Source organism: Drosophila ficusphila, unplaced genomic scaffold, assembly GCF_018152265.1.
Source record: "Drosophila ficusphila isolate 14025-0441.05 unplaced genomic scaffold, ASM1815226v1 contig_414, whole genome shotgun sequence".
Taxonomy (NCBI): Eukaryota; Metazoa; Arthropoda; class Insecta; order Diptera; family Drosophilidae; genus Drosophila; species Drosophila ficusphila.
The window spans coordinates 19,742,141-19,754,757 of NW_025064328.1; the positions used below are offsets into that span (position 1 = coordinate 19,742,141).

The 12,617-nt window shown below is 40.8% G+C and overlaps 2 protein-coding genes across 4 annotated transcripts in view; both read right to left on the reverse strand.

Annotated features, from left to right (window-relative positions):
* The window catches only part of LOC108094294 (7SK snRNA methylphosphate capping enzyme bin3), a 37,697-nt gene that overhangs the window by 8,466 nt on the left and 16,614 nt on the right, over nucleotides 1–12,617 (reverse strand). The window lies entirely within an intron of this gene.
* Nucleotides 10,488–12,058, reverse strand: LOC108094295 (mitochondrial import receptor subunit TOM40 homolog 2). Its single transcript, XM_017194800.2, has one exon. It carries the CDS (start codon nucleotides 11,883–11,885, stop codon nucleotides 10,860–10,862), a length of 1,026 nt encoding a protein of 341 aa, XP_017050289.1. The 5' UTR covers nucleotides 11,886–12,058; the 3' UTR covers nucleotides 10,488–10,859.

Below are 12,617 nucleotides of genomic sequence, written 5' to 3' on the forward strand. Positions count from 1 at the left end.
GAAAACAGATTTCGAAGAGCAAAGGGAGAAGAAGGAACAAGTTGTGGAAAAAACGGAACGAAATGCAAGGGGAGTAGGTTTCCTTTGCAGTTGCAGAAGAATCGTCTGAGGGGGGTGCAGAAACGAGGACAGCAGCCACTGCCATATCAATTTCCTTCACATATTTCAAGCACGTGAATCAAGTTGCTTAAAGTGTGCCCAGATGCATACATTTCGATAGAAGATAGATAGATAGTATCCTATAGATACACAGCCACATGTGACAAGCAAAAATATACTAACTGATTCTCATTTACAAAACCAGTTTAACACAAAACAAAAACAAGACTAAATAATACCACATAAGATATTATTAAAACATAACAGTTAAAATCAACTATCTTTTAACCATTAACCATTAACCACAACTTCAAGTGCGGTTTTTGAATATGATTGTATTCTATTAAACTGACTAAATTAAACACAATGCGGCTTCGCTATTGACCCGACAGTTATAGATAGCTCTGTTGTCGCGTCAGCAGGAGATAATTAATTCCCGCTCGTTGCAGAACCACAAGCTCTGAGCTCCAGTTTTCCCTGAGGTCGTCACGAAGCCCTCGACAAAAAGGTTATCAGAAATCAGAGCAGGATCCACTTCCCACTTCCCACTCAGTCCTTTTGGATCCCTTTTCTCTTCCGACGAGCCTCGCACAAAGGCAATTTTTATTTGCATATTTTTAGGCGCGCGAATGCGAAATGGGAACACAACGCGTTGAAGGGAGGCAAACAGGCAGGCCCTGAGAAAATTTTAATTAAAATTTAAATATGCGGCTCGTTGTTGCCGTGGCAAAAGGTTGCCCCCCTCCCCTCCTTTCGCTACCGCCCCTCGAGGGGCGTGTCAGAAAACTGGGACACTGCGTAATGGAGAGAGAGCGCGCGGGCAGCCAAAACAATTGCAGGAGCCTCAAAGGTGGAGCACGGGGCACCATCGCCAGCCAGCAAGTTTCAATTTGTATTATTTTCCTTGAGCTTTTCCCGCCCAGGACGGCGGAAATTGTCAATTTTCTTAATTTTGTAAACATTTTAATGGAGAAAAGTTGTTGCCGCGGCTGTTTTTAGTTGTTTGAAAATGTGATTTGCATGTAAATAAAATTAGTTAATTTGTCCAGTCCTCATTTAAGGCAAAAAAAAAAAACTTTCTCAGCAGTGTTTAAAAATGACGAGGACAATTTTCTTAAATTCCCTCTAAGCAATTGAAGGCGCCGTCGGGAGCAGCGCAAACAACAACAACGTCAACAACAACAACAACAACTGTGGAACAGCCAAATGCTCTACGTGTCGCAGGTGTTCCAAATGGCAAATCGAGTCCTGTGGGAGTGCAACAAATTCAACGCTAAATAAGACACAGATACGCATGAGTGGGAGTACCAGTGGGGAATACACTGGGAGAAAAAAATGGGGTTTTAGATAAAGAAATAAATCAGCTGTGAATGAAACTAATCTCGAAACTGGCAGCATCACTTGTAAAAAGAACACATTTAGAGAAAAACCCAACTCCTAGCAAACTTTAACTTGATGTTGGGAAACCCAACAAATGTGTTTACATGAAAACTCGTGAAAATTTCTGTTTGTACATCCGTGGGAAGAGCATAAAGCTCAAGCAAAAACAAATAGCAAAACATTTGTCGATTGTGGGCCACAGAAGGGCAGTGAGGAGGCGGATTCAAATGCTCGCCTTGCATATGAAATATGCGTCATTATAAAGCACATTTTAACACCTATTTGGGGCTAGAAGGAGACACGGACTGCTAGTTGAGACTGGTGGAATGTTCGAAGGGAAAGACTAATTTAATGTCATGGCATTATAGGGGATTTGCATAGAATGACGATTAAATTTGTTCTTAAAGGTTTTTCTGGATGAAGCTCGTTAAAATAATCATAAGCATTGGCAAACTTAAGACCTTAAAGAGCTGTTCAATATCTCACAGTTTCCGCTTCATCCGGCGTTTTTCTTTTTCCGGATTCCTTCGAAACGGCAGTTCTTTGAAATGTCCCGGTATCCTTCGCCCCTGACACTCTGGCAGTCTGTCAACTTGTCGGCACCCACAACTGCTTACCCAATCCACTCCCCCTGGCCTCCGCCTCGTCCCCCCTTGCCAGCATTATTTTCTCCAGCGGATCCTTTATCCGCAAGGCTGCCAATGGCGTCTGTCATATGGCACAGGTGCATTAATGTGCCTTCAGCTGGCAGCTGCTCAACCCTCCACACTGCTCTTTTCTGGAGATGCTTTTCGGTGTCGGTTACGGTGGGTGGCCCGTTTTTTCCGATTTCAGTAACAGATTTTTTTAAAACTTAACTTGAAACATTTGTCCAAAACCAGGGCAAAAAACAAATTAGTTCAAGACGAACACGACTGGAAAACTAATAAGACAAAGAGACATCGAATATAAAGTAGAACTGCGCCCGAAACTAGTTCTCCGACTTCACTTTGTCAGTTTTTGGCAGTTGTTTTTGGTTGAGTTCAGTGGAAAAGCTTTTCCTATACTGCACATTTCCACGCCAACTCCACTCCGATGTGCTTCTGCTTCTTACTCGGTTTCTTTCAACCAATTCTCTTTTGCGCTGGCCCAAGTTTTTCCACAGTTCGTAGAGCAAGTAAAATTACAGTCTTTGTCAGATGCAGTTTACGGAAAATCTCTGAAAGTTCAAATCGAATTGAAGACAGCGACGAAAACAGGTAAAAGAAAAGAAGCAGAGAAGATATGTAGTTGCTCAATTGCTGATTATGACGAAGATGATAATGGCAATCGAGGCGGAGAGTCAGTTGGAGCTGCAGAAATTTAAGTCTAGTCAGAGGCCAGATAATCAATTATGTAAAAAGCCCAGCCGCAAAAGGCAAAATGCGGAACTTGCTTGTCACAGCAATAAAACAAAACGAAATGCAGTGAAAAAAAATACATAAACAAGGAGGGAAGAGAGGGAAAGGGGGTGGTCAGGCAGCAGGCTGCATAATTTTGCAAGGCCATTGACTGATTATGAGCGCCTCACTGAACGCTGATTTATGCACAAGACTGTAGGAAAAAGCCGGGGAGCGACGAATAAAATTACAATGACAAATTAACGAAAATGAGCAGGAGATATAAAAAGCGGGAGAAAGAGCAGAAACAGAAACAGAAGCAGCTAAGGCGCCTAGAAAAATGGAAATGGCCAAGTCGTAAAGGAGCGGAAAAAACGCTTTGTCAGGGTGAAAAGGGAATATAAAAAACCCTTGCGGTTCACCTGAACAAACAAAATGAAGTTTGACATAAATGTACTCTTCGGTATTAAGTTAGCCAATTAAATTTATTCTTTATCAAAATTTATTATTAAATACTTGTTTAGACGGCAAACAGCTGAGCAATCTTTCAGAATATTTTAGATTAAAATTAAATTGAAGAATAACATTACAGTTCTGTGGATAAATTTCCCGTTTTAACGGGTTTAAATGACGTCAGCTACCTTTGACGTTACGTTACGTTACGTTAGCAACACAAAGAATCCCTTCCTTAGGTACGGTATACGGTACTTCCATCAACGTCTCGCCAAAAAAGAAAATGGTCGTTTTCTACTCTTCTACTCTTCAGTACTAAGTTAGCCAATTAAATTTATTCTTTATCAAAATGTATTAATAAATACTTGTTGAAACGGCAAACAGCTGAGCAACCTTTCAGAATATTTTAGATTAAAATTAAATTGAAGAATAACATAACAGTTTTATGGATAAATTTCCCGTTTTAACGGGTTTAAATGACGTCAGCTACCTTTGACGTTACGTTACGCTTCGTTACGTTAGCAACCCAAAGAATTCCTTTCTTAGGTACAGGATACGGTACTTCCATCAACGTCTCGCCAAAAAAGGAAATGGTCGTTTTCTAGCACAAGTAGAAAGACGGACGCCAACTCAAATCAGTTTATTTAAAATCGCGTGCATCTCCCCTTCAACGTTGTTGAACTGCAAAGTTATAAGGTTATATTGTAAATATCTGCTCGATTTGGATTTCGTGGCAGTGTTAAAGAAGGTTCAATGTTGTACCTCGATGGTTTCCTAATAAAAGCAAGTAACCAAATCCATCAAGTATCCAAAATCATCAGTTCAACTTTAATCATTTTAAATGAGTATCCAGAAAGGCAAATCTAAATGTCATGAGCTTCTTAGCTCTTTTGGTTTATACTACAGGAAAAACGGATAAATTATTTTCTTACGTCTTTGCCTTCTTTTGTGCTCGCTTTCCATTCGTTAAACTCGCCCCAGCTTTTGTGTAATTTAATTGCCGAGGTCGAGGAACAGAAATGGTGTGGAGGGGTGTTCCGAGTTTTCAAAAGGGTTATACGAACCTTTTCCCGATAGCAAGGGGTTGCAGCACGTCCTTCGGCAGGACAATATTTTAAATGAATATTTGAAGAACAAATTTTAGTGATTTACATGAGAGGGGGGAAGGAGCAAATGGAATTTAGTTGATGTAAGCCAAACCTTTTTGTAACGTGCAAAAGCTTCTGCAGCCTGGCCAGAATAATTGCAACAAGTTCAGGCAACAACTCGTCGTTCACCTTCTTGGCCAACACGCGAGAGGCGTTGCGCCACCGTCGTCACTACTTGTTTACATTAAAGCGTTCACCCCGCCCTCACCCTGCTGCTCTTTAAGCTCGTCAAATGAAAAGCCCCAACAAGCCTTGGTTTCCCTCAAGTCGAAAAAGTTATCAATGCCACACGGACTGAGCTTAGTTTTCCAGACCGAATCGTGTTCACCCGCCCAGCGGAAAACTGGCGAAAGAAAAGGAAGCGAGATGGAAATGCCGAAAAACAAGTCGGGCAAAGCAAAATCCGAAATGCAAGCTAACATTATAAATATGTATGGAGTATAAATATATATGGCAATTATTTTTTGAGTGCTGGCGGGAAGAAAAGAGGACGATGATGGTGAATAGCGAAGTCAAAAATTGGATTATATTTTCCAAATGGCTTCTTTCAGTCTGAGGTTGTTTATTCTGCTGTTTTTTGGAAGTTTTGAAACTTTTTATGGAAACAAGTGCAGGGAATGTTTTTCTGGATGTTTTGAATTGCCAAATCAAGCATTAATAATTTAATTCAAGTGACAGAAGGTAGTTATATAAGAGAAATGATAAATACGTTTAACTACTCCAAACAAAATCGAAATTTTTAATGTTGCGATTTTTCTATTTGCCTTTTAGTATAATTTTTAGTTCCTCTTTCAGGTTATCTAGTTGGTTTGTTTCTTGTTTTTCCTATTACTTTTTTAGTTCTTGTTGTGCACTGCCCGTTTTGCTGCTATTGCTTCTTCAGCTTTTTGTTTGATTTATTTTTGTTGCTTTTCGAGGCCAACAGCGGGCAAACATGCCACGTACTATCTTCTTTTCAATGCATCGAAAGCGACGTTGACTAGTCAACTTTTCAATGTTCGCCGGCTGACTCGAATGTGTGCGTACTTTGCCTGTTTTTATTTTTCTTTTAACAGTTTTCGGCTCTGCTCTTTGTAGTTTTTCATTATTGCAATTCAAAGAGTAAAATCATTTTTATCTTCCTACTTTTGACAGCTTCTAAGGATGAAGTTTACATCTATTAAAGTGGAATTGTAATATAACTTTAGGATAACAATTTGGGTCGTGGTAGTATTCGTTATGCGGTAAGGTTATTTGATTGCCCTGATATTATCAATAAAATATTTATTTGGTTTTAATCCTTATGCTACAACATATTTTTATTTTATTGTTATACAAACACGAACTTGAAAATAAGTTTTGAAAGAGAATTACAAAGTAAAATAGGTATTAGTTTTCACAACGGTAAAATGTACTTTTTTTTGCTGTTATACTTCTGTGTTAAAAGTTAAACGGGGCTAGCCGAGTTGAGCAGAAAATTGAAAAAAATTGTCCGAGTTGAGCAGAAACGATTTTTGGACATAAAAAATGAACATCCGAGTTGAGCAGAAACGATTTTTGAACATAAAAAATGAACGTCCGAGTTGAGCATAAAACCGATAACGGTAAAAAAAAAACATCCGAGTTGGGCAAAATCAATGTCAGAGATGCGTCAAAATCATTACTTATTCATATAATTATTACATATTTATTATTCATTTATTTGCAAATAATTATTACTTAATAATCATATATCATATATGATTATTAAGTAATTTTTCTAAAAAAAAACTAAATTAAAAACTGAAAAAATAACCTTTTTTTTGAGAAAAATTACTTAACAATCATATAGCATATGTATCAATGCAAAAGTGCGCGCGCACTTTTGCATTGATACATATGCTATATGATTATTAAGTAATTTTTCAAAAAAAAAAAACTAAACTGAAAACTGAAAAAAGAACCATTTTTTTGAAAAATTAAATTATTTAATTAATAATGATTTTGTGGCATCTCTGACATTGGTTTTTTATGTGGAAAAGGCGTTCATGCGCAACTCGGATGTTTATATTTTTTTTTTACCGTAATCGGTCTTCTGCTCAACTCGGACGTTCTTTTTTTATGTCCAAAAATCGTTTCTGCTCAACTCGGAATTTTTTTTTTTACCGTAATCGGCTTTCTGCTCAACTCGGTATCGCCCAGTTAAACGTTTAATCACAGTACTATCAACTTAATAATTTAAAATAGCACACTTCATTAGGGTATGTAACTTATTGAAGTCTAACGCTTGAGTTTCTTCTTTCTTGATATAAATTTACTCGATATGAAAAGCAGAAACCAGTTCGGCCAAATCCCATTGTTGTGCACATACATTCGCTTTTCTATTTGTGTGCTTGACTTGGGGCTGAAGGTCAAATTGAAAATTGTTTTCCCCCAGCACAGATTTTCTCTCCCTTTCTGTTTTCCTTGGCGCTTCCCTTCTGCTTAACTGAGTTCCGAGGTGCTTATAATGACTGCAGAAAGACATGGAAGTGGGTTGCAAAGCCAAATAAGTGGAAAACAAGCACAAAGAATCGTTTGGTAAAAAAAAAACATAGAAAAGAACTGAAAATCGCATATGTAATTGTCTGACTTTCCACGAAAGGATAAACAATCCAACTTTTTCGTTACGCCAATAGTTTGATTTACGATTTCCCTGAGGTTAAAGATGTATTTGAATTTGAATGTATTTAAAACTAAAATTAAATAAATTCAAATTCCTGCATATGGCAAAAAATATATTTTGTATTGCCAAATGACAACAATAAAATCTCAATCACAAATGGATTCCAATAAACACCAACAATTTGAATATGTTCAACAATATGTTGAAATGCCTATATTTTTTGCCCTGCTTTAGCACAACTACAAGGCGGTTAGCATGCCAATTTTTAGCGCAAATAAATGCGAGAAATGAAAAAAATGTGACAAATAAACAAAACAAAGAGTGGAACTGCGAAAAGAGGGGGTGCGAAAAAGGAAAAATACATATTAAATACAACGCTCAATTGTGTCAACAACGGCAAGTACATTTGTTGGCCGCAAATGCTGTGTTCTATTCTTCCCTCCCCTCCCTTACTCCTGCTTATGTTGCTGCCCCCAGCCACCACCCACCGCCCATCAACCACCCACCACCACCCACCGCCCACTGACCCCCCTTTCTGCAGACTGTCTGGACACGTTTCACAAACAAATGAATTCGTTAAAATTTATAGTGCACATGCAAATTGCACAGAAAAACGATTGCGGACCGAGTGATGGTTGGTTGGGGCGAAAATGGCATGGTTCAATTTTCGGGGCAAAATGGAAACCAAATTGAAATCGTTGAAAATGCAGGTACTGATATTAGCGATAAACGGCATGAATGCCAAATCGATGGACGGATGCGGAGACACCCGAGCACAAAACACTAGAATCAGAACCGCATGAGCAGGCCAATTGTTGTTCACGCTCTATTAAATGTGGTCTCCGCGAGGATGGGTGGTTGTACATCGGAGAAGTCGGCTACGAAAGGCAGAGCAACAGGGAACTCAACAGATCCACATTTCTAGGGCCACTCAAGAATGGAAATGGAAACGGAGAACCGCTCTGTGCACATTCGTCATGAAAACTAAGTTCGCCAAAACCTTTAGCGTAGCTTGCTCTTAGCGGAAATGAATCGTTTACCCTTTCAGCTAAGTCTTGCCGATATTCTAAAGATAATTTTATACAATAAATTCCGATTAGCGCACAGTATCTGCAGCAATAGGTGAAGAAGCACCTTTGCATTCGGCTTGAGCTGAATGAATTAATTTATTAAAATCCTCGCTCATACCTTTAAAGAGGCAACTTGTCCCACCCAGACACGTGATTGGGGTCAACGATTTGCAACAGCATCTGACTTATCTCGAAACGTGTCAGGAGATGACTACAAGGCTCTCGCGATATTTTGCACCTGCAAATCAATTTGGCCAATTAACTTTAGTTACCATAAATCTGTTATGAACTCAGTCTGCCGAACTGAAGCCAATGAACAAAGGGAGGCGGACTGGGGGCGGGAGATAGAAGTGGAAGTAGACAGAGCAGTTATCCAACCAGGAGGACGAGCTGTAACCCCATTTATTTTACTTCTATTTGGCCCTTTACTTTTGGCCTCTTTCGATTGTTCGGGCTTTTATCAACGTTGCCGCATCTGCGCTCCGTTGGTTCTGACTCTTTCAATTTATTGCTCACTTTTTCTGTTTTCGGGCATAAATTTTACCGCCTTTTGTTTTTATTATTTATGCTGCTGCTGTTCGCTTGCCTTTTTCGATTGGGGGTTTGTTTTTGTGTGAAGGTCGCGCCGCTGAAACTGCCACAACAAATACCCGACCCGCTCATCACTCCCCTTACAAATTAATTTCAAGATGAGAGGTGCATAAATTATAATGGATTGGTTTACCTTTCGCTTATTGCTTTGCGATTTATTGATTCAGTATTGTACGCAATTAATCAAATGGCACAAATCTTGTAATAACTTAAAAGGGATCAATAATGCTGAGGCAACGATGAATAATCGACAGGATGAAATGCATGAAACAGGTCTTATTTAACCGGTAACCAAATTAGGAAGCATTTTCAAAACATTGCGATATTTAAAAGTTACATCCATTAAAATATAAATGTAGTATACTTTAACAATCAGCCGGACTATTTAGCATTGTGTTTTATTAAACATTTATTTTAAACTCGGACATGTTTTGCATTTGGCATAAATCATACTTGTAGGGTTATGCCATATACTGATGTGAATCTATTAACAAGTATTTTATAGTCAAGGAACTCGACTATAGATTTTGTATGTTGTATGTTTTTGATAGTCTTTCAAACAATTGATGTCAATAGGGTGTACAGTGTACACCAGGGGTTTGAAAAGTTTTAATCAACCCGAGTGACTCACACGAGTGTGCATTTGTTTCCTTGGTGCGCACATCTTAATTGATGATGCCAAGGATACACAGTTTAGATGGGAGCGGAGAGTGGAGAGCGGACAGCTCAAGGCTGCCGGACGGACACGCAAAGGCAAGCAAACACACTGCGTATGCCGGGATGGAAGGTGGTATTTTTCTAGCCTCCCATCGGAGACTCCACTTCTCGCATCTCGATTTCACATACGTTCCACTTAATCTCCCCGCCACCAGTGGCATCTCACGTTCTGTCATTTTGTGTGCGGCTGAAACGATATCTCTGACAACTTTAACACCTCGGTGAACTTTAACCTCACCGACATATTTCCCAACATAACGGAGAGTTTTAATTAACCTCGAAGCGAGGCATATAACAAATCTTTGCTGTCTCCTACGTGAGTGTTTCCTGTATCCTCTAGCTGCTTTGAATTAAATTTTAAGCGGTCGACACATTGAGATATAAGAAACATTGAGATATAAGAAAGAACTAATTGAATTCAAAATATTAAAGAGTTAGAAATTGGTAAAGAACATTACTATTCCTTTCCTGTTAAAATAGCCAGGATTGTTGTTTCGGCTGCCATGTGAAATATCCGCAATGAAAAACTCAAAACTGTTGAAGCTTTTGAACTTTTTTCAAGAGCTCAGTAAATCCCGAAATGCGCTTAACTCTTTGTGTTTCGTAAAGAGGGAGAAACAAATTGGGGGGTTCGAACTGGGGACTCGTCTCGTGGGTGGAATGCTAATGCGAAGCACACGCCATTTGGCGCTTTGTATTTTGTCGGCGACGCCATTTTGCATTGACCTTCGTGGTGGCACCACTGAAAAGATGCGGTTTGGGTAATGTGACCCAGAATGCAGCTTTTAAAAGCAGAGAAGAGATGCCTTAATGGAAAGTCAAAAGTATTTGATGGTCGTTTTCGACTCTTGGTTTACAATCAAATTCGGTGGCAGCGTTTGTAATTTTGTATGTCACAACTAACAGACATAACAAAACAAAAATTGAGATACCGGATTTTCATAACTCAAATAAAATGCATGTACTAGATAAATACGTGAGTAATTTCGCATTGAAAAAGCACAATATTGCATAATAATTAATTTAGATTTTGAAGCGAAGCCAAGCATTTCTTAAACCTGAACATTTTATTTCAAATTTGCTGTTCCTTGATACCAAAATTTAAACTTTAAAAATTACAATTCAATGTTACACAGAATAATAACATCTCCACTATTTCAGTTGTTTTTCAACTTGATTTGATGATCCTGTCTGTAGACATTTCACAATACAATTTTAAAAGCCATGGAAAGCCAAGAAATGGGATTGAGTGCAACCTAGTATAATTAAAACATTAGTAATTTCAAAATTTAGTTTCTGAACATGTTAGCTTTGGTTGCTTCTTCTTCCTTGTGACTCCCGCAGAGTGCAATTTCCCAAACACAAGAGGAGAACAGAAACGACCGGTGCTAGCTGTGCCTAATCCCCGCTAGCTTTCAGGTTAACCGATCATGAGGCCGCATCCCAGCCGGAAGCTGTTCTTGAGGTGGTTCATGCGACCGCTGATGGCCAACGAGAAGGGCAGCGGCTGCAGCCGCTTCTCTAGGACGCCGGCAATGTGCCAGTTGGAGTCGAGGCTGCCGCGGAAGACCAGGTCCGCCTTGGGAAGGTCCACCTGGTAGGCCACCGTGGCCGTGGACTCCTGCAGGCGCAGATTCGTCTCCACCTCGACTCCGATCTGCAGCTGGTCACTGGCCTTCTGGTAGTAGCTGAGGTGGAAGCCACCAGGTCCCAGAGTGCACGCCCACACGGAATCCGCGACGGCGTAGCGTCCCACCGCCGATAGCACAGCCACTTGGCGACCGGGCACATTGGGTCCGTACTGGTAGGCCAGCTCCGAGCCGAGGGCCAGTCTCTGGGTGACCGCCTGCAGGTACTGGCACACAATCACGCCGGAGCCCGTCAGGATGCCCGGGTTGCCCATCGTCAGGGACAAGGTGTAGTCCTTGCCGCGGTAGTCGCCCGTCAGCTGGGTGGCCACCAGCTTCGAGTCCTGGAACTGCGCGGCGAACTTGCACCTCAGACGAGGAGTGAACTGGTGGATCACGTTGGCGTTCATGTTGCCCATCGGATCGATCTCCCCCAGGAGGACGGGGAACGCCTCGTTCGGGCCGAACTGCTTGGTGCCTACGTAGGTGGCTCCGAAGCGGTAGCCACTGGCCGCCGCCGCGTTCATGTTGATGGTGTGCGTCACCTGGAAGTGGTTGCTCAGTCCCTTGTTGAGCATGATCTTGGCGCCCTCGAAGGTGTTCGCCTGGATGTCGCGGCAGCGGCTGTGCAGCTCCTCCACTGTTCCGGGATTGGTCAGCTCCGTTTTGCGGGCCTCCGTCTCCATCTCCTGCACCAGCTGCTGCGGCATTCCGGCGGGAGGAGGGGTGGGGGCGTCCGGCAAGCGCAAGCCTGCGGACACGTTGCCGCGACCACGGGAGGAGTCCACGCCTGCGGTTGACGCCATCACGTTCCCCATTGTTGAACGGGTAGGATTTGAGTGCGATTAACAATTTTTGAAGCTGTACCTTTCGAAATCTGTTTCTGTTTCGGCGTTGTGTTGGCAATAATCGAACATCAAAATAAGAATAAAACCCAGAACTACATATGTGCTTGCCAAGTATCAAAGTTAGACTGTAAGCTCCACGATAAGTATTGTCAAATTTCAACGATAAAATAATTGAATGCCCTGCTTGACTTAAGGAATTTAAATTGAAACTTATCTAAGTGGTTAGGTTTGTCCCAACTGCAAATACCTTTTCTTTCTCGGACCTTTCTTTTTGCCAATCAAGGCTTAGTTCTCCTCCTTAAGCAACCTTCCTTGGCAGTGACTCATAACTTAGGCAGACAAAAACTATTACCACAGCAGCAAGCCACGAAAAGTAAGGCAATGACTGTGACTCCTTTCAGTTGGTTAACTCGACGCACAAAAAAACTAAAATTAGACATGAGAAATCGCATTGAGGAAAACCACTGTTATCCATAAATCATGACCGTAATTCCATTTCTCATGTGGACAATTGCATTATATGGATAGCGGTGTCATCAAATACTTATCAAGGGTTGTTTATCATCGCTGGTTATGAGTTGGGCTTATGCTTAAGGCTAGTACAGATGTTGGTTTCGGCTTTCTTCATATATTTAATACCTTGACTAAGGCGAGAAAAGGTAACCCGAACGAATGGTAGGACTGCTTGCAATACATCCTCGA